Raw genomic sequence first — 19996 nt, forward strand, 5'->3', positions numbered from 1 at the left:
TCGATCTACTAGTTTTGCAAAGCCGTGATTGCGGTGTTCTGCGATGTTTACTTGAGAGAGCCAAATGTTACTAACACTGCCAGGTTGTTTTTTTATCAACAAGGCAAGGGAATTTCTGGGGATGATTGAAAGAATATATTGCATGCACTAGGAGTGAAATAAGTGCCATTTTGCTTGGCATGCACTATCATTCTTACGGCTCTTGCTTCACATGATCTATAAATTTGGCACTCTTTGTTCAACATGGAAGGTTCCCGCAATGACATCAACGTCCTCCAGCGCTCCTTTATATTCTCTAGGCTTGCTGAAGACAACACATCAGTAGTAAACTATAAGATCAATGACCATGCATACGATAAGACCTATTACTTAACAGATGATATCTATGCTGACCAGCCCACACTTGTGAAGACAATGTGCATGGTCTTGAAGAATAGAAGAGGAGGTTTTCTAAGCAACAAGAGGCCCGCACGAAGGATGTGGAGCAGGTATTTCACATGCTCCAATCTTGATGGGCTATTGTTGAACACATTGCTACAACATGAAGCGTTGAAACCATCTGGAAGGTGGTGACCGTTTGTGTGATTATGCCAACATAATTGTTGATGGATCATGATGATAGCCTTCTTGACCAAGGGTGTCAATTTCAAGGTGAATTAGTTGAACTTAGCCACCAAAATTTGAGGAGTTTCTTCATGTGCATCGTAAGATCCTTGATCGCGATTGAGCATCTAGACTCTGTTTCTTGTGAACTATCTTATTTAATTATTGGTCTATAATGATTATAAACTATATTGTTTATTTGACAATACATTAATTTAATTTTTTTTGCAATATTGTTGTTTCCGAATTGTAGAGGCTATGCGTATGCAAGATATGTTAGAAATAGAAAAATTACTTCGTCACAAACAAATGAAAATGCTCTTAGGGCATCTCCAGCGGCGCGACGCATTTCGGACGTCCGAAATGTCCGTTTGCATCGCGCGGCGGACGCGAGACAGACCGTTTTTGTCCGCGCGTCCGTTTGCACCCTGGGGTGGCTCCAGCGGCCCGGCGCATTTCCGCGTTTGCATCATATGAAGTTTTGAAACAACAAATAGGATTTCAACGAAGTCATAGTTATTACATTTAAATTTTGAAAAGTCTACATGAAAATAAGATACTAGTCCTCTAGGCATGATCTTCATGGCCAGCCATGGTCCATTGATGCTCAATCAGATCCGTATGCAGCTGTTTGGAGACGGTATCGTTTGTGACTTCTACATTCATATGTAGATAGTCCGCCCAAGTAGAAGCTCCAGGAATTGGCGCAACCAACTCACCTTGGAATTCCCACTGGTTCTCATTGCGGCCATCAGGACGCTCGTTCTCAACGATCATGTTGTGCATGATCACGCAGCATGTCATCACCTCATGCATGGTCTTCAGCGACCATGTTCTTTCCGGGTGACGGACAATTGCCCACCGAGCTTGGAGCACACCAAATCCACGCTCCACATCTTTCCTGCAAGCCTCTTGCATCTTGGCAAACCTCCTCGTCTTCTCGGAGTTTGGATTACGGACAGTCTTCACCAGTGTGGCCCAATCAGGGTAGATGCCATCAGCAAGATAATATGGCTTGTCATATGCATTTCCATTGTCTCATAGCTCACCCGGGGAGCTTTGCCTTGCATGAGCCTTTCGTAAACCGGTGATCGGTGCAACACATTGATATCATTGTTGGAACCGGCCATGCCAAAGAATGAATGCCAAATCCATAAATCTTGAGATATGACAGCTTCAAGAATGACAGTCCGTCCCTCCTCATGCCCGTTGTACTGACCCTGCCATCCAAATGGACAGTTTTTCCACTCCCAGTGCATGCAATCTATGCTGCCAATCATCCCTGGGAACCCTCTAGACTCGTTGATAGATAGGAGCCGCCTTGTATCCTCAACATTTGGCTCCCTACAGTAATACTCTCCGAACACGGCAATCACGGCTCGGCAAAACCTGTACATGGACTCAAGGCAGGTGCTCTCACCCATTCGAAGATACTCATCGAATATATCAGCATCCATTCCATATGAGAGCATGCGAATAGCCGCAGAGCATTTTTGGTAGGAGGTGAAGCCTAGCGCACATGTTGCATCGGGCCTGCATTGGAAGTAGGGGTCGTAGTTCCTGACGCCCCGTAGAATGACCAAGAACAGGTCCCTTAACATCCTATATCGGCGCCGGAATATTTTTTCCGGAAAGATCGGATTGGTGAGGTGGGCCCGATGGAGCAGGGCCCAGACGCATTTCCGGTCGCGCCGCTGAAGATGCTCTTAGTTCAGTTCGGTAGAGACACCGGTCTCCAAAACTCAACGTGGTTCAAATCGTACGTAGTGTGATTCTATCTACGAAAGTGATCACGTGGGTCTCCAAAACCCGATGTCATGTTTCCAAATTCTACGAAGCCTGATTCCATCTATCTTATATCCAAAGTAAAACAATTTAATTTGACCTCCTCCGTCTAGAGAAGGTCAACAAAAATATAAACTACTCAATCAGAGATCGAACTGATCTCCACCCCTATATTACAAATATGCAGTAGGTGTTAAGTTCAAGACAATTTCAAATAGAAGAACTTCAATCATTTTGATTTTTTCCACGAATCTTTGACAAGCTGTTTTAGATTAAACTATAAAAAATAAGATAAAATGGAAAGGCGGTCTGTCAAAAATTAAATTGAGACGCAGCTGAAGATGTCCTCATACCGATGTCAAAAATAAAATTCAGCCGCAGCTCAAGATGCCCTTATACCGATGTCAAAAATAAAATTGAGCCGCAGCTCAAGATGCCCTTATACCGCCAAGTCGTATATATATGCACTGTTGTTAGTGCACTGGCTTATGTAAATGATACTATGTTGGTCTTGTTGGATGGATCGATGAAATTGGTAGCTCTATAGTTATGCACGTGTTCAGTTTGTATACAACCCGAGCTGTTTAAATACCAAGCTGCTGCATAGAAAATCGCCCAGCTCAAATGGCGAGAGCATGCTGTGGAAACAGGCCATGAGTCGGTAATGCTCGCCCGGCTGCTAATTTGATTTAAATTAGACCAAGCTCGTGTATACGTGGGCGGCCTGTTCAGAACTGCAACACCTTTTTTCCCTTCTTTTAGAAGAGTTGACTCATTTCCCTCACATTTCAGATATTGACGGTGACAAAGCAGAAAAAGTATGCAAATCAGCACATGGACCGATGCAATCTGATTTTAACTTTAACATGAGAAGCTTGATAAAATTACACACACCCAAGTAGATCTCGTACATGCACTTCTCCCTCCTTAAAGAAGGGAACAGTCGATGAACGCCTAGAACACACCATGTATGCATACATACATCTACACTCAACTCACACTCCACTCGACACAAACACAACATACATATCTTATCATGGTCCGTCTAAGCAAAGCAAGCTAATCAGACCCTCGTGGCGGCGGCGCCGGTGCCCATGCCCATGCCCTTGTTATGGTGGTCTCCGGCGCCATACCCGTGGTCTCCGGCGCCATAGCCGCCGGAACCAGCACCGAACTGGTTCCCGAACAAGCCCATATGCAGCATCATCACGTACAGCAGCTGGGTGAACATCAAGATAATCACGAACGCCTCCAGCACGCGCAGCCGCCACCCACGGTAGCCGCCGATGTGGATCTCCTTGCACGCCAGCCCGAAGGCCAGCGCCGTGATGGCCCACGCCACCAGCGCCGACGCGGCGGTGTTGGCGAGGCTGCCTCCGTGCCAGGCGCGCACGTGGTGTACGCCGGCGAGCTTGGAGGCGGCGCCCACCACGCCGGCCAGGATGGCAAAGACGAGGAAGTAGAAGGTGGCGCCGTTACCGGCGACTCCTGGGTAGTTGGTGGTGCCGTTGATGAAGTGGTTCAGGTTCCAGCTCGCAAAGCCGATGACGATGAGGTACATGATCAGGTTCAGGACCAGCAGTGGCGCCACCATGTTCCGCCCCACGCCCGCCATTGCTTCCTTCTTTCTTCTTGATCGAGCTGGCCTTGATTGGTTAGAGTACTAGGTTCGGATACGAGAAAATGGAATTGGAAACTGCTAGAGGATGATCGATTGGAATTTGGTAGTGGTTCTGATGAGCTACTGAAGTGGCTGGTAGTGCGATATGTATATAGGGGATGAGGAATGACACGTGTGACGTGAGGCCTACAGGTGGTGGGACACGTGCCCTGCAGTCGGAGTGGGCTTTACTTGGCAGCTGTTTCGAGTAGCCGTGCTAGACTGACACGATGGTTCCAGCAGCATATCTTGCTCCGCTCATCAAAGAATGAAACCACTTCAAAGAATCTCCTTTCGAATCAACTAAAACAATTTCATTTGTACTTTCTCATTGGCTAATAAACCAGAAAGCTTAAAAAGGAATACACACCCTCAATTATCAAAAGAAAAAAAAATTGTTGTATGTTTGGCTTTGGATTGGCACATCTGGCAACTAGTACAAGCTAACTAGCAAGTTTACAAAAATGTTATGTGAGGGCCACTTTTAGCCATGCTCTTGGAGCTACTATTTTAGCTTAAATTATTAAAATGAAAGTTATTAAAAATAGAGGCAAAATTTGTCAATGCTCTTAAACTATCCCGTATAGGGGTGTAGATTCTGGTAGAGTTTTTTTTTTGAACAGAGGAGCGCCCTAGAAGGGCCACGAACCTTTCATTAAAATAACAGAGGAGGTACAAATAAGTTACAAAGAACCCCATAAAATGAGAAAAACACACATAGGTCCCTAGCTTTTGTAGGAAAGACCTTGCTAAAAGATCTGAGATTACAATCTAGTCCATCCTCTTCTCTACTGCGGATCAGCAAACGCAGCTCGCTGCAGCGATAGACGACGACGGGGACAGCACCACTGGCCGTCGGCCTGGCAAAGCTCCCAGCGGCTGCGTCGATGAAGGGCCTCCAAAAGGAGGTTGAAGACTTGCCGGAGCACACCGGCGTTGAAGAGACCATCTTGGTCAATGAGATCAGCGCCCAGATCATGAACGCTGCAAAAAAGCTCCATGAAGAACAGGATCTTGGACCCCAACGCTGCTTCAGAAATCACTCGAAACACAGCACCACGACAGCAGGGAAGCCAGCCAACCATCAGACCCAAGATTACTGCCACGAATCTGGGGAGGTAAGCAGAGATGAGGTCGATGGCGACGGATCTGAGCACTTGCTGGAGCAGCTTCAAGAGCCTCCACTTTATTACAGCAAGAAGGAGTGGGGATGGAAGGAGCAAGATCCGCTGAGGCAGAATCCCGCCATGGATGCGGCATCAAGGTAGTAGCATGAGATCCACCAATGCTCTTCTCCGTTCCAAGATCAGATCGAAGAACTAGAGGAGAAGCATCATCAGATCCGGATCTGACCACCTCCTTATTCGCCAGGGGAAGGCTAAAAACTACAGAAGCTAAATCTAGAAGAAGCCAGACCTCTCTCCCACCCACCGTCGGCCACCGTGGCCGGCGACGGCGAGGGGGAGAGAGGCCGGCGGTGGGAGCAAAGAGAGGAAGGCTCAAGAAGAGCGATTCTCCACAGGGGTTACTGTAGCGTAATGAGAGTTTCTCGGCATATAACAAGTCGAAGATTCTCGTAGAATTCAGTGACCAACGTTTAATTTAACTCTGATCAATCAGATTTATGACTTAATTACTTGGATCAAACAGGTTTTGTATCGTCCGTATACATTGTACTAAAAATTGCAGTTCTAGAGAACCAACCTGAGGTTGGATGGTTAGGAGGATGGTTGTATCCCCAGCCCACCAGAGTTCAAACCCCAGGGTTGACATATGTGTGTCTCATAAAGGCGGAATATTCATTCAGTGGGAGGCGACGTTCCCGTCGACAGCGAGGCGCCTGTGGTGACTTCATCAATTTCAAGATTCAATCCGCCGGTTCAGTCTTCCGGAGGTGCTCATAGGGGTAGGGTGTGCGTGTGTGCGTTCATAGGGGTGAGTGTATGCGCGTGTATGTGAGCGTCTGCGTTTGTACTGTGTTTCTCAAAAAAAAAAATTGCAGTTCTAAAAAGAAATTAGTCCACCGTATATACGAGTGACGATTGGTAGTAAGTTGTGAAAGTACCCTGCAAGGGACGTCCCCTCGATGTGCACTAATTTAGTATGTTTACCTGCAAACCAATTCTTCTCGGATTTTTAAAACAAAATGAAACTAGATGATCCCCGCGCCTTCATAAAGTACAAAACAATGTAAATGCCACCTCCCAGTATTACTCTTTCTTGCTTGCATGTTACTCCAAAAAAATCTAAGCCAAATCCAGTTTAACCAAATTTTAGAAAAGACCTATGAACAAAATATAATATTTTATGGATATCATATGAGAATATATTTTAAAATGATAGTGATTTTGTATTTTCTTGTTGATGTTTTTTACAAATACTATGCTAGACTTTGTCCCATTTAAATGGAGTAATATAAGTCTTATTCATTGAGAAAATTCAATCTGGTTTCCCCGATGCAGATACTCCCTCGACCTTGCAAAAATTTAATCCGGGTCCCGTTGCAAGGACTTCCTCCACCTAAAAAACATATTTACAATTGTTAAAAATTCTAATAGAACATTTTCCATATTTGCAATTGTTAAAAGTTCTAACAAAACATTTTATAAGTACATCTCGACAATTATACAGTTTCGCAAAAAAATATATCTTTTTTGATCGATGTAAAAGACAAAACATATCACACAAGCCTCTTTTAGCATCAAATTTCATGAGTTACACTTGATTGTTCGTTTAATATTTTTTTAACATTTCAAAATGTCCCTAATAAGCGGGTAAGTTGATTCTTCATGGAAAGACACGTTGCATGTGAAGATGTACATGATTTCTCATTTAGAATCTTTTAACCTTCACAAATATATCGAATATGTAATTCAAAACAAATAAAGAATATGCACCCAAGAGCCGAAATCTCAAAGATTGAAACTAACTTGCACGGATATGTAATCGCCCCATCTTTTTTATAACTAGCACATCCATACATTTAACTCAAAACATTGTCGGTACACGTTTGCAAATCAGCCTCGACCTATCCATCCGATTTCATTGCAACATAATAAGATTGATAAAATTGAACACAGCCAAGTAGATCTTGTACATGCACTACTCCCTTAAAAAAACAGACCATGCACGCACAAACACAACCATGTATGCATACATACATCTACACTCACTCACGCTATGCTCCACACACACGCTTACATACGTCGTACTACATCTTATCCGTGATCCGTTCAAGCAAAGCAAGCTTATCAGACCCTCGTGGCGGCGGCACCGGTGCCCATGCCCTTGTTGTGGTGGTCGCCGGTGCCATACCCGTGGTCTCCGGCACCATACCCGCCGGAACCAGCACCGAACTGGTTCCCGAACAAGCCCATATGCAGCATCATCACGTACAGCAGCTGGGTGAACATCAAGATAATCACGAACGCCTCCAGCACGCGCAGCCGCCACCCACGGTAGCCGCCGATGTGGATCTCCTTGCACGCCAGCCCAAAGGCCAGCGCCGTGATGGCCCAGGCCACCAGCGCCGACGCGGCGGTGTTGGCGAGGCTGCCTCCGTGCCAGGCGCGCACGTGGTGTACGCCGGCGAGCTTGGAGGCGGCGCCCACCACGCCGGCCAGGATGGCAAAGACGAGGAAGTAGAAGGTGGCGCCGTTACCGGCGACTCCTGGGTAGTTGGTGGTGCCGTTGATGAAGTGGTTCAGGTTCCAGCTCGCGAAGCCGATGACGATGAGGTACATGATCAGGTTCAGGACCAGCAGTGGTGCCACCATGTTCCGCCCCACGCCCGCCATTGCTTCTTTCTTTCTTCTTGATCGAGCTGCCTTTGCTTGATTAGCTAGCTACTTGAGAGGAGGAGTGCGAGGTTCGGATGCAAGAAAATCGAACTGAAAGCTACAAGATGATGATGATCGAATAGAATTTGGATGATGGTTTGATGAGCTACTGGAGTGGCTGGTAGTGCGATATGTATAGGGAGTGAGGAACAGGACAGGTGTGATGTGAGTGGGACACGTGCCGTACAGCGGGTGTGGGCTTTACTCGGCGAGCTGTTTCGAGTAGCTGTGCTAGACTGCCACGACGGTTCCAGCGGCTTCCCGTGCTCAGCTCCCAGGCCGTACGTGGCGTGCTCGCCGGTATACGTGCGTCCCTGCTTTGCCATGACACGCTCGAATCAGCCCAAGCTTTACTTCACTCTCAAGTTCACTCTACTGTGCTCCATCCATTCTCTGCTGTTCTACGCTTGTCCCCACTTCTCGATTCTAGTGTTGGTTGCAGTTTAAAAAAATATCAAAGTGCAATGTACAAATTGGTATTTCCTCTTGCCTTGAATAATTAATTATTAGGTACTAACGTATGCGATAACCAACTATTTTAAAAGTTTGAATTGATGAAAAAAGCTATGCAACGAGGTATTTGTAATACTCCAATAATCACGTCTAGGCTAAGACGTAGAATCGAGGTTAGATCACAACTATTTTATACTATTAGTGTGCTTGGCCGGATTCGATCCCGAGAGACCTTATGTCAGATTGCAACTAATTTATATTAATAGTGCTTTGGATGGAATTTAATCTCGTATGCACTAGCTAACTCAACCAAAATTTTGAACTGATGGAAAAAAAACTAGTCAACATATTTTAACAGAGTGTGGCCCCTCTTCTCGCGGGCCAAACCGAGGCTTGCCCGATAGCGATGTTGTCCGGAAGGCCGAGGACGAGGCACCAACATTAGTAGTGTACATATGGGAGGCCATTCGCACGAGCTTCCTCAATAAGTGTGTTCATCTCCATCTCGTGTCGATGTTGGTATCTTAGTTTTGGCTACCCTTGGAGGCAGGGGACGACTAGGTGCAAGCTAGATCTAATCAATGTTGGGGAAATCCTCATGTTGCTGATGTGAGCTATCTTATAGAGTCAGCGACATCCACCCCGCTCATGCTCCTTATGGTCGAATGACGACCCTCTTCGACCTCTTGAAGAGCATTACGTGACTCCATGGAGGCGTATGTGTAACCCCCGAATGGGGAACTGAGGCCCTTTATCAACTTCACACTGGCTTTCCGCCTCTTCCTCTTCCCAAGCGGAATGCTCTTTCGGGTGTTAACAAGATCTTGTCTCCCGTAAAAGGATCTACGGAGTCGGACAACCTTTTTTTCTTGCTCTGGAGCTATAATAATTTGTTTATTTTAAATTTTTTGATAATCATATTTGTAAGTTTCAAAAATAAAAATTAGGTGGAAATGCTTTGCTTCCTGTTGAGATTGAATCCATATTATCCATGTCAAACAATGTCGGGGGCTTTGGTATCGCAAAGGAATACGGGTCCTCGGCAAGACCCTTGTGGTTATCGAACCGCTGGGGGCTGGCAGCAATGCTACATGCTAGTCACGGCCATGGCGACCACGGAGCAAAGCAGTGGTGACACTTCAGAGAGGTGACACGATGTTACCCAGGTTCAGGGCCCTCGTGGTGAGGTAAAACCCTTACGACATACCCAGATGGATGAGGAAGATGTTGAAACATTATTTGAAGTTGAAGCTAGAAGAAGAAGAGCCCCCCCCCCCCCCAAATATGGAAGCACTTCACCAGGCATTATTATGTGGAGGATGGTGTCAACGTGTGTAGATTTGTGTATAATAGATGCGAACACCAGTTTAATCTGGTTCTCGCGGGTAGGACTGGCGGCCACTTGGTGAGGCACCACAAGATGGACAGAGACCCAGTGCCCTGTCTATTACAGGGCACACCGTCCAAAATAATCCAACGGCCCAAGACATCACTTACCTTCGTTTAGCCAAGGAGAGACATCAAGTGGGAAAAGGAGAAACTGCACGGGCGTTCCTGGGCAGAGATGCGCCGCTGCCGTCGGCTTCACCGTCGGAAGGGGAGGCGAGCACACACTTGCCGTGGGCACCCTCCGCCCACACCCTGACGAGATCCTCCTCCCCACCACGCTGCAACAGGCTCTTCCGCTCCGATGACTCCATGTATACGCTGCAACAGGCTCTTTCGCCCCGATGACTCCATGTATACGCTGCGACGGCGACCTCCGCTCGGGGCCGACGACCTCCTCCGCCATGCTGTGACGGCGACCTCCGCTCGGCGCCGCCGACTCCCCTCTAAGACCACTCCTGCAGGTGCTCTGGGCGGAAGGCATTGTCTCGCCGTTTTCTCTGGTGCCGTCGCGGCCGTTTTTGGCTCCGTCGCGGCCGGAGGTGGGCGGAGAGAACCAGCGTGCGTCACCTCTAGATCTTTTTCTTTGCTGAAGGTGGGCGTAGCGGCGGCGGCGGCCGGACCGACAAGCTCCGCTGCAAGAGCTGCGCGATCTTCTTCTATCTGAATGCTGCGCTCGTGCGTGACGGTTGGACTTGGTTGACCCGTGCCTTGGCCGTATGATCATTTTGGACGGTGGATGCAAGGCTCGGGGCACGCTATGCCCTGAAATAGACAGCGCACTGGATCTCTATCCCCATAAGATGCATGAACTAGGGTCAATGTAGTTTAGATTTTTAGAGCCGGTGTATTCTTTTTCCTTATCTTGTGATGTAAGGTATTTTAACAAGGCATCATCTAATAAATATATTTTTTATCCCATATGAAATATTGCCTCATATTATTACCTTTTTTCTGAATTTTTTCGATCATTTCCAAAAAAAATTCGGACAGTCTCAAGTTAGAAACGGAAAAACAGGAAAAAAAAACAAACAAAACAGGCTGTTTTTTGGCCCCGCGTGCCAAACGGGCCGCCGTGCCGGCCCGTCTACCTTCTGTGCCGTGCCGGGGCCTGGGGTCGGGGCACGTGGGCCGGTACGCCGGGCCGTTGGCTAGGTTTGCGCAAAAGGAAGAACAGAAAAATGGGAAGTTCAGGGCTTCAGGATCCGATACAGATTCTCGTTGGTTTTGCCCACATCGCCGCGGACCGCGTGAATTCTACGCCACGCGCGCCAATTTAAGAGCGGCCGACTCCAGTCCAGACCCAAAAACAAAATCCTAGCCCCTGTAGCATTCGCGATCAATGGCGCGTCCTAGGAGCAAGAAACGCACGGCTGCGGCGGCCGACGGCTCGACCGACACGGCGGCGGCGGCGGCGGCGACGACGTTGAGGCCGGGGAAGCGCGCCAGGGCGACGCCCAATCCCGAGGCGGAGTATTCCCGCGAGAAGCGGAATCTGGTGAGGAGCCCCCGATACCTTCTCTCAAAGATGCGTTCTTCCGTTCCGTTTGCTAGGATCTGTAGCTTGATCGGTCTCGATGATTGGTAATATCTGCATTGCGCGCATGATTCTGCGACCCCTGCATTGGTTGGAATAATTTGGATTATGACTGCATTGCGGGCATGACGATTATCAACACATGTCTGACAGGGTTGCAGACTTGCAGTGTAACACTTGCAAGTTAATGTGTCGATGGTTTTATTAATAAAGGGTCAGAATTCACAAGTTTTGTTTCCACAATCTCTCGCTCTCTCAGTTGCGTACACTGTGATGTGCACGTTTTTGATGTTGTGTTATGATTGGTTATTCATGAGTATGCCTTGTCAGTTGTCTGATGTATTGCTTCCGTGCATTATGACTAATAATGGTGTATTGCTGTGTCCAGGAGGACCTTTGGCTGTCGGCCTTCTCCATCGGGACCGAGGTTTCTGTACATCACCATCTAGTGATGCACTTTTTTTTACATGCCTACAGCTATTTATTTCTTCGTACTTTTCGTAATTCTCCTGCAGTGGGAACACATTGATAAGATACACGAGTTCAACTGGAACTTCCAAAATATAGAGGTACGCTTATATCTGACAGATAACCTGCTAGGCTTCTCTTTGAATACTATGCTTCTCTACTGTATCATACATGGTTTATTGTTGGTGAGCAGAAAGCTCTAGAAGAAGGGGGAGACCTTTATGGCAAGACGGTTTACTTATTTGGAAGCACTGAACGTAAGTACGCCCCCTCTTCACACTGAAGTTATCATTCAATATCTAACTTTCATAATTTGTTTCTAACCGAGAGTATAGTATCGTATCTTGTTTGATTCATCTGGGGTAAATTCTGCTGTCAAGTAATTTACAGTATAGCAGTGATATAAGAATAGTCAGTTTGTGGTTTAGAAAGTTTTTGTAATGATGCTGTAAAGGTACTTTTGAAATAGCTTACAGATGCTGAAATATTCCCTCGACACAACCTGCAAGTAAATGATTCTTTTATGCATTTTCAACATTAAAGTTAATTTTGTTGCTTCCATGTGATGAGAAATTTCGAGGTCAGGCTAGTATGTTTTCCAGTTGATTAGTATCTCCAGGGTTTGTAGATGTTAACTTTGTTTTTCACAATGCACATCATAGATATATGGAATACTAAAACTGGTTATGATGCAGAACCTTTGTTGTATGTTTAATTTGTACCAGCATGTTGAATGGTTACTTCATGCAATTTGTATGTTTATCTCATTTCTTTTGGTCTGCAGCTCAGCTATTGAATGTTGCTAAAGGTGAACAAAAGAGCGAAAAGATGGTGTTTGTTCCTATTGTAGTTGCGGTTGGTTCTCATCCATTCTCTTGATTTAAACATTTGACATCTTATCTCCCTCGCAAAGGAATGTTTTCTATCTTATCTTAAGTTCTGCACTGCATTGATAAAAAAAATGCATTACATAGAATGTTCCTTCATACACTATCTTCAGTTGCACTTTCTCATGATTACACTAGCGAACTAATTCTGTTTATTCCTCGCATTACAGAAAATGCACACCCGTTTCATCATTTGTAGGTAAAGATAATTTGACTTGCAGTACAAAATCGGAAATGCTTATGTAGATTTTTTTTTAAAAAAAAATCAATTAGGAATTATAAGAACCAACTTTGCAATTGCATATCGTTTTTTGCGAGGAACTCCCTTGTTCTTGGCAGTGATGTTACTGTTGTGACAATGGCGCTGTGAAGTAAAACCTTTGGTAGTCTTGATTCTGCTATGAACATTTACTAGTTAGTACCTCTATATCCTGTAATAATGCCAGTCTCAAAGCTTCCGACCTTTCGTTCCTAGTATACCCCTTATGTTTATCTGGCCTGGGTCCCTTTTTGTCTTCTATAATCCCTAAAGGAGTAACTCTCAATGTTTGTGGCACATTATTTTACTCGACAATGTTTCATTGGTATGAATTATTGACTCTAACCAACGCGTCAAATGATTTTTCCTCTTCTGCTGAAAGTAAGCTTGCCGTGGGAAAATTTTCTTGGCATATTTGTAGCTTATGGTTGTTTCATCGACTGAGACTAGAAAGTTTCTGTTATTTGCTGATGGTGGATCTGATTTAGCTTTTGCAATCATGTTTCTGGTGCAGGTTGATTGTCCTTACCCACCATCAGATAAAGTTGGTATAATATCTGTCCAAAGGGAAAATGAAGAAATAGTACCAATGAAGGCAATGAAGATGGACTGGGTGCCCTATGTGCCACTAGAGGACCGGTATTTCCATGCTACATTTCTTTATTTATGTTTTGGTTGTATTCCTACATTTATTTTCTCATTGTCGTTGCATTTTTGTTCACTTTAGTCTTGCTTGTTCTATAGGCTCAGCAGGATTGAGAGTTTGGAAACCAAAATATTCACTCTTTGTTGCACCCAGCGAAGGTCAGTTTTGTTGATGCCATTTTCATTCCTCGCTGAAAATGTATCATCTTGAACATGTACCTTTTCTGTGACTGGATATATCATCCCAATTTTGTATATTTTACAGGTCTGCTCTGAAGCACCTGAAAACTGAGCGAGTCAAGAAGTTCGACTACTGCATGCCATGTAAGCTGCCTTGTGATTATTTTTCATAGGGTCGATCTGTATAGTTGCGTGTCTAAGAAAATAGTTGTCATTCTGTTTGGATCCCCTTTCAGAGGATATGTTTCGTCACCTATCTGTGCCTTGGTCCAGTCTAATATAATATGTAAACTACACTGTCTGAATTTGTGTACGATATTCTGGTAGACTGTGACTACTTGTAGGCTGCAGTTATGATGTGGGATCATGTTTTAAAGGCGTCAACTCCCCGCCCTGCCGCCTGGAGAATCGACCACTTTAGACGTCTAAAACGCCCCGCCTAGTCGTCGCTTAGGCGTCAAAGTGCCCCCAAATCACTCTAAGATGCCTTAACGCCTGTAAAGCCGTGGAACCAGTAGCCCTTTCCTAATTGATTGTTGATCATACTGAGTGGCACTCAATCTACATGCGATTGACAAGTCTAATGGCCTTTGGACCTCCAACAGACTTTTAGTTGGTTGATTTGCTATTGTTGGATGTCCACATTTCATTTAAAAATTATAAATGACATACTTTTTTTTACCGTAAAACCGTTGGGGAGCCCCCTACGGTGTTTTTTGTAAGATATTTCTTTTTGAATTGTGTATTGCATAGTGCATTGGTCAAAGTCAAATCCACATTTGTGATGCAAGCATGAACGTTCTGCAATAGTCTTACAGAGTAAAAAACATGCCAAAGCCCAAGGTCATTGATCACACAAATAACATGAAGACATTACATTCACCCAAACCATTAAAAAGCACACCATGTGGTAAAAGAACATACTTGCACACATCCCAACAATAGTATACTAGTAGATTTTATGCTTTGAGTTAGATATATTCTATCTGAAGTGTTTGATGGAATCTGCTTATGAGCATCTGGTAATAATATTGCAGATTATATGCCACTTTCTCCTGAAGATGACCATGATACAACTGTCGATATCATATATCCTCTAGAACACCCGGTAAGCTTCTTTTAGTAGGTCCATTTGGTAGAAGTATTGCCTGGTTGCTACTTTCTTATTTTACGTAAAGCAAGTTGTTCACTAATAATTAGAGAAAGCATAATTACGATAGAAAAAAATTCTCACAAGAGAGCATGAAATCTTTTGTAGGCGATGAAACGTTATTCCCTCCTATTGTTACCAAACCTTAATTGAGAGATAATGAAATAGCACCCCAGTTCCACTTTTAGAAATGAAATTTGTAGGATTTCGATTTCAAGTAGCTGTTAATTGTTGTTATAAATCTCTGTGCTGCCTGTTGGCTGTTGCAGATAGTGCAATCCTTTGACTGGGAAATGGATAATTATAAGGTGTGTATAGAGTTTTTTTTTCTCTGACTCTACCCTTGGAAGAGCATCTGTGTTCAATCTTCGTGCTGCAATGCAGGATTTTATTGATGACCTAGTTGAAGGTGAGGTGTTGCCAGAGGATGAGAAAGAAAATTTTAAGGTGCACATTCCAGTGATTTTTCTGCTTGGTCTATTATAAAGGATACTTAGCACACCACCCGATGATCAATTAATTGGCCATTACCTCTGAGTTTTCTTCCTACCTTTGCCTCATTTCATCAACAGAAATTCCTGAAGGAGAAGGTTAAAGAACGAAAGATAGAGCTGAGACAGGTTTGTAAACCAAGATAATATGTATTTTCCCTAGAGAATTTGGTGCGTTCTAATACTATGCTGCTGCAAAAAATTATGCAGGCTAAAGAAGCCAGAAAGGAAGCTATTGATAATATGGACCCTAAGCTAAAGAATGCATTTGAAAACATCCAATTCTACAAATTTTATCCTGTAAATGCCCTGGACGCTCCTGATTTAAGCATAAAAAAGGTTTGCAATAATGCTACTCAGTATTTCAGAATGGACCATAAAATCTAGCTTTGGTTTAATGTATGTATCAGCTGTGTTCCTGCAGAAAAATTACATCAACAGGTATTATGGGAAGGCACATAAATGGATGTGAAGACCAATGCGAGCATTGTGAATTAAGCTTCCTTTCTGACTTGGAAGAGCCAGTAAACATTTGGAATGCCAGGGGAGACATCTTGAATCTTGATCAACATATTCAAATGTGGTCCCTTGTAGTTGTAGAACCATCCATACAAAGTGTGTTATTCCAATAGTTACACCTCGATCAGACTCCTACAAAGTCTTTAAGAGTATCTCTACTGCATTCTTTTCGTTGTGCAAATCGTAAATATCTAGGGGATAGATATGACTTTGAGAAGGTGCACCTCGTGAGAGTTAATAATACCTTCATCATGTATAGCTTTTTGGATACCTAAATTTGGCAATATCATCTCAATTATCTATTTGATTCTGCTACGCTCTGTTGCCGGTTTCATTAACATGTGAATCTGTGACCTGGTATGATATACTGAGAGCTTTGAGTTTGTTTTATGCTCCACTGAGAACTTTGCCTAACCCAAGGTGCACAGATTCTTAATCACGCCTTGGCATGTCTAATATTAGAATCTTACCACTCTTCTTCAGTTATGATACACAGTTTTTTTTTCATAAATATAATGTTTGCTTAAGGTGTTGTTAGAATCAGACACTCACGTCAAACTTGCATAATTTTTGCTAGAAAAGATTATAGAAGATACAGCTGGACCCAGCCTCTCGGCTTGACTCGGGCGACTATGGAGGGCCCCCATGATGCCACCCAAAAGTCCCCTCTACCCTGCCGTCACCGTAGGAGGCCGTTGGTGGAAGGCGACGGTGTGGTGCTCCCATTAAAGTCGATCTCTCGATGGTCCTAGCGTGCTCTACGGTGCTGGATTGGATCGAGAGACATGTGATCCCAGCGTGGTCACGAATTCTTAGCGCCAGTTGGAAGACCCTATGATCCCTCGCGAGCTACTCCAATCAGGGAAGCACACAACAAATCACCCATGAGGTGTGCATGCGTTCTTGAATCTTCATGTGCCAGATCTACCTATGTGGTAGGCAGCTTGATGGCTCTTCGCCTGTGCCCCTACGGGGAAGTGAGGTCTGATGTGAAGATTCATTTTCCCTTGGCTTGTGGCGGTCTCCATCCACCTTGGGCCAGCCTTGGCATCTTTATTGTCGCGCTTACCGAGATGTAGGTGAGGGGAGAATTATGGCAGCCATGTTTGAAGAAGACCAGATAGGCTCTAGCAGTTCCATCTCGCATGCTTGTGTCGGGTCGAGAAGATCAAATACGATCGATGCTTTGCAGCAGTGTTATCAAAAAGTCCCGCAAAAAAAGATTTTGTAGATGAGGGCCACGCATAGTCCCGCAAAACAAATTTTGTGTAGTTTCCCTCGTTACGGATATTGAGCACACACGAAGGGGCTGACTAGGGGTGGGAAAAATGTCGCGCATCCCGTCTAACATTGGAACCCTAGCGGTGACCCTAGAAGACTTCATTCTTGGCGGTGTTTTTTGAGCTCCATCTCTTAGGTTTTGGGATGAAAGCTCTAGGTATAAACTTTGTTGGTTGTACCTGCCAATGGTAACTCCATAGTCATGTCCTTCTTGAAGACATGCATTGTATAGAGATCGGACCTTCTCCAGTGTGAAAACCCAAGACCTGACCATGCTGATTAGACCATAAAAATGTGGTGTTTGCGCTCTAATGCCTTCCTAAATGCGTTCATACAAGAGTAACAAGCTCACTGTCTCTCACGCAAACCAATCGTAATTGAGGGCGAAATACTATGCAAGTATGCAAAGGAAGAACACCAACGATGCTCGAATCCGACCAAAGCAACAAATACCATGGAGGAGTTGGAGGGAAAGAACAATGACAAAGTCAATAATGACTCAAGATCTAGATCCAAATGGTTCTCCTAACTACGAGGGAGAATTGATTGGAGGGGTTATAAATCTGGATCTCCTCTCTCAAACCCCTCAAAAAGATGCAAGAAATATTAGAGGAATGGGGAGAACTCAAACTTTTGGAGGTCAATAATGATGGAAAATCCGTGCTCAAGAACCTAAAAACCATTAGGGAAGAAGACCCCTTTTATAGGGCAAGAGAAATCTAGCCGTGATGCAGTTTTTGCAAAGTCCGGTGGCAAACCGGAAAAAAACAAGGCTAGAAACTAGACCAGAAAAAGGGCTAGTGGACTCTTCTGGAATCCACCTAGAAATTACCTGGTATGGATCCTAGTATAAACCTAGAAAATTCCGGACTGGAAACCGGGCCTCCAAATCGTAAAACAGCTCACACTAAAATTGCAATATCTTTTGCATCCGGACTCCCATTTCGATGAACTTTGGGCTTGTTTTTAAACCAACAACAAGATATAGCTCGTCATGCATAGAAACAACAAGAATTAGCAAGAGAGCTTCCCAATACGAAGAACATGTAAAACCTCTAAAACCAAAAACGCAGTAGAGGATGCATATAAATTTTGTTTTTGATAAAATTGGATTTTTTGGAAAGCTAGCAACAAGGTCAAGAACCACATGTAGAGAAACACCAAGAAATAAAATAGGAAGATGGAAAATATGCAAAAGATTAAGCTTCCTAAGACGATGTGATCAAACTACTCAACCAAAATCACCTCTTGATAGTGTGGCTATCTATATTATAATCCATTCCCACAACAACCCACAACAACCACCTTGAGATCGGTAAAAGGAAAACCTAGCAAGGCCACACCTTTTCCTTGCGGATCATGCTTAATCTTGATGACCATGCTTTCTGTTTCCTTGAAGTTAGAATGCTCCACTTGATCATTAGTTCTTGATGAAGACTCACAATTTGCTCCTCAGTGTGTGTATATATAACTATTTGATAGCTTCATTAAAACACATATTTACATGTACATTATTACCAGATGAGCGGAGATACACAGAGCGCGTAGATCATGGGTTACCTTACAAAACATGAATGACACATTCTTACCACACCACGAGATGACATGAACATATGCGGCACATCCTTTATGTTTTGTGTGTTGACCAATATTGAATCCACTCATTGCACTTCATCTTACTCAAACTTGTATCTCCTCATGATATACAACAAACTCTTGAGATGCATCAATAATTCTTCATTTGATTGATTGCTCCAAGTCTTGGTTTGACCATAGCTCAACTCATAAGTCCAACATGATCTCGACCTAGCGCCATATTTTGAATTCTTCACTTGGAATCAAACTCTAAAGATATTGAACCCACATGGCTTAACAGAGAAGCTAACATGAATTCCTTTTAGTTCCACACAATAACTCCATCCTCTTTTACTTTCTTCTTTTAACCTTGAATCCAACATATGGTCTTCAAGCATTGCGCCTATGGAAAATCCCTTCAAATATAACTCAATAAAAACATTAGGCCACATGGATTGTAATTAACTACCAAAACCACACATAGGGGCCTCAAGCACTTTTAATTTCCCACCCACCTAAATCTTAGCAAGGTCATTCCACTCAAACCAAGGCCATCCCATACGAAGATGTGCACAACTAGGACAAATTTGACTATAGCGGTCATACCCGACATATATAAGTGATGTTCTTGCCTTCCTAATTGACTAGTTTCATCGCAACTTTATCTTGTGAAGGCTTATAATGCACTCTCTTAAGACACCACAACGAGAGGGGCTGACAAATATATTTCAGTGGGTAAGACGCTCAAATGGCGGACATGTTTTGCATAATATCATCAAGATCGAGGTTCTCGCATCAAATAGAGATGACTGAGCTATTCCAAAAAAAACTTGAAGTAAGGCCCTTCACCAAGTCGGATTTGAATAGGAAACATTTGGATGTTTTCTTTAAATGTGGCAACACAAATATCTTTGTTACCACATAGATCAATATCTAAAAGAAGACACCCTTGTCCTAGATCTTATGTAGACTCGCACGTGGAAAGTGGCAAGATCTTAGGATCTGCTGAACGGGGGCTGATGACGAGGACGAATAGGAGTAGGACACCACAATATAAAGATCCGTTGAGTAGGAGGTGCTAAGCAAAGCGGCAACTCAGTCACGAAATCTACTCGAAAACCCTCGCCTTTGGAGAAGAAGGAAATATACTCCCATCTCTAGCTTATCTTCAGCTCCCTAGATTTGGTTTAAATCGCCAAGAACCAACCAACAGCCATTTCTAGCTTCCCGTCCCTCTTGGGGAAGCGGCTTGGCAGAAAAATCATCCTACTCCATTTC

The 19996-nt window shown here is 44.1% G+C and overlaps 3 protein-coding genes across 3 annotated transcripts; 1 reads left to right on the plus strand and 2 right to left on the minus strand.

Annotated features, from left to right (window-relative positions):
• Positions 1–3451: 3451 nt before the first annotated feature.
• LOC124648341 (membrane protein PM19L-like) lies at positions 3452–4003 on the minus strand. Its single transcript, XM_047188125.1, has one exon. It carries the CDS (start codon positions 4001–4003, stop codon positions 3452–3454), a length of 552 nt encoding a protein of 183 aa, XP_047044081.1.
• Positions 4004–7299: 3296 nt separating this feature from the next.
• LOC124705987 (membrane protein PM19L-like) lies at positions 7300–7845 on the minus strand. The gene has a single exon (XM_047237665.1). It carries the CDS (start codon positions 7843–7845, stop codon positions 7300–7302), a length of 546 nt encoding a protein of 181 aa, XP_047093621.1.
• Positions 7846–11068: 3223 nt separating this feature from the next.
• LOC124705686 (protein HEAT INTOLERANT 4-like) lies at positions 11069–15881 on the plus strand. Its single transcript, XM_047237387.1, has 14 exons — positions 11069–11224; positions 11652–11690; positions 11779–11832; positions 11925–11988; positions 12516–12586; positions 13392–13516; positions 13622–13681; positions 13788–13846; positions 14740–14810; positions 15122–15160; positions 15237–15299; positions 15425–15472; positions 15554–15682; positions 15768–15881. The coding sequence occupies exons 1-14, from the start codon at positions 11069–11071 to the stop codon at positions 15813–15815; spliced, it is 1026 nt and encodes a 341-aa protein (XP_047093343.1). The 3' UTR covers positions 15816–15881.
• Positions 15882–19996: the final 4115 nt, after the last annotated feature.

Source organism: Lolium rigidum, chromosome 4 (assembly GCF_022539505.1).
Source record: "Lolium rigidum isolate FL_2022 chromosome 4, APGP_CSIRO_Lrig_0.1, whole genome shotgun sequence".
NCBI lineage: Eukaryota > Viridiplantae > Streptophyta > Magnoliopsida > Poales > Poaceae > Lolium > Lolium rigidum.

Excerpts from the sequence above, each read along its gene's own strand:
- LOC124648341 (XM_047188125.1), bottom strand. The coding sequence starts at position 4,003 with ATGGCGGGCGTGGGGCGGAACATGGTGGCGCCACTGCTGGTCCTGAAC.
- LOC124705987 (XM_047237665.1), bottom strand. The coding sequence starts at position 7,845 with ATGGCGGGCGTGGGGCGGAACATGGTGGCACCACTGCTGGTCCTGAAC.
- LOC124705686 (XM_047237387.1), top strand. The coding sequence starts at position 11,069 with ATGGCGCGTCCTAGGAGCAAGAAACGCACGGCTGCGGCGGCCGACGGC. Across the intron at positions 11,225-11,651 it reads CCCGCGAGAAGCGGAATCTG|GAGGACCTTTGGCTGTCGGC; the intron begins GTGAGGAGCCCC and ends TGCTGTGTCCAG. Across the intron at positions 13,517-13,621 it reads TATGTGCCACTAGAGGACCG|GCTCAGCAGGATTGAGAGTT; the intron begins GTATTTCCATGC and ends CTTGTTCTATAG.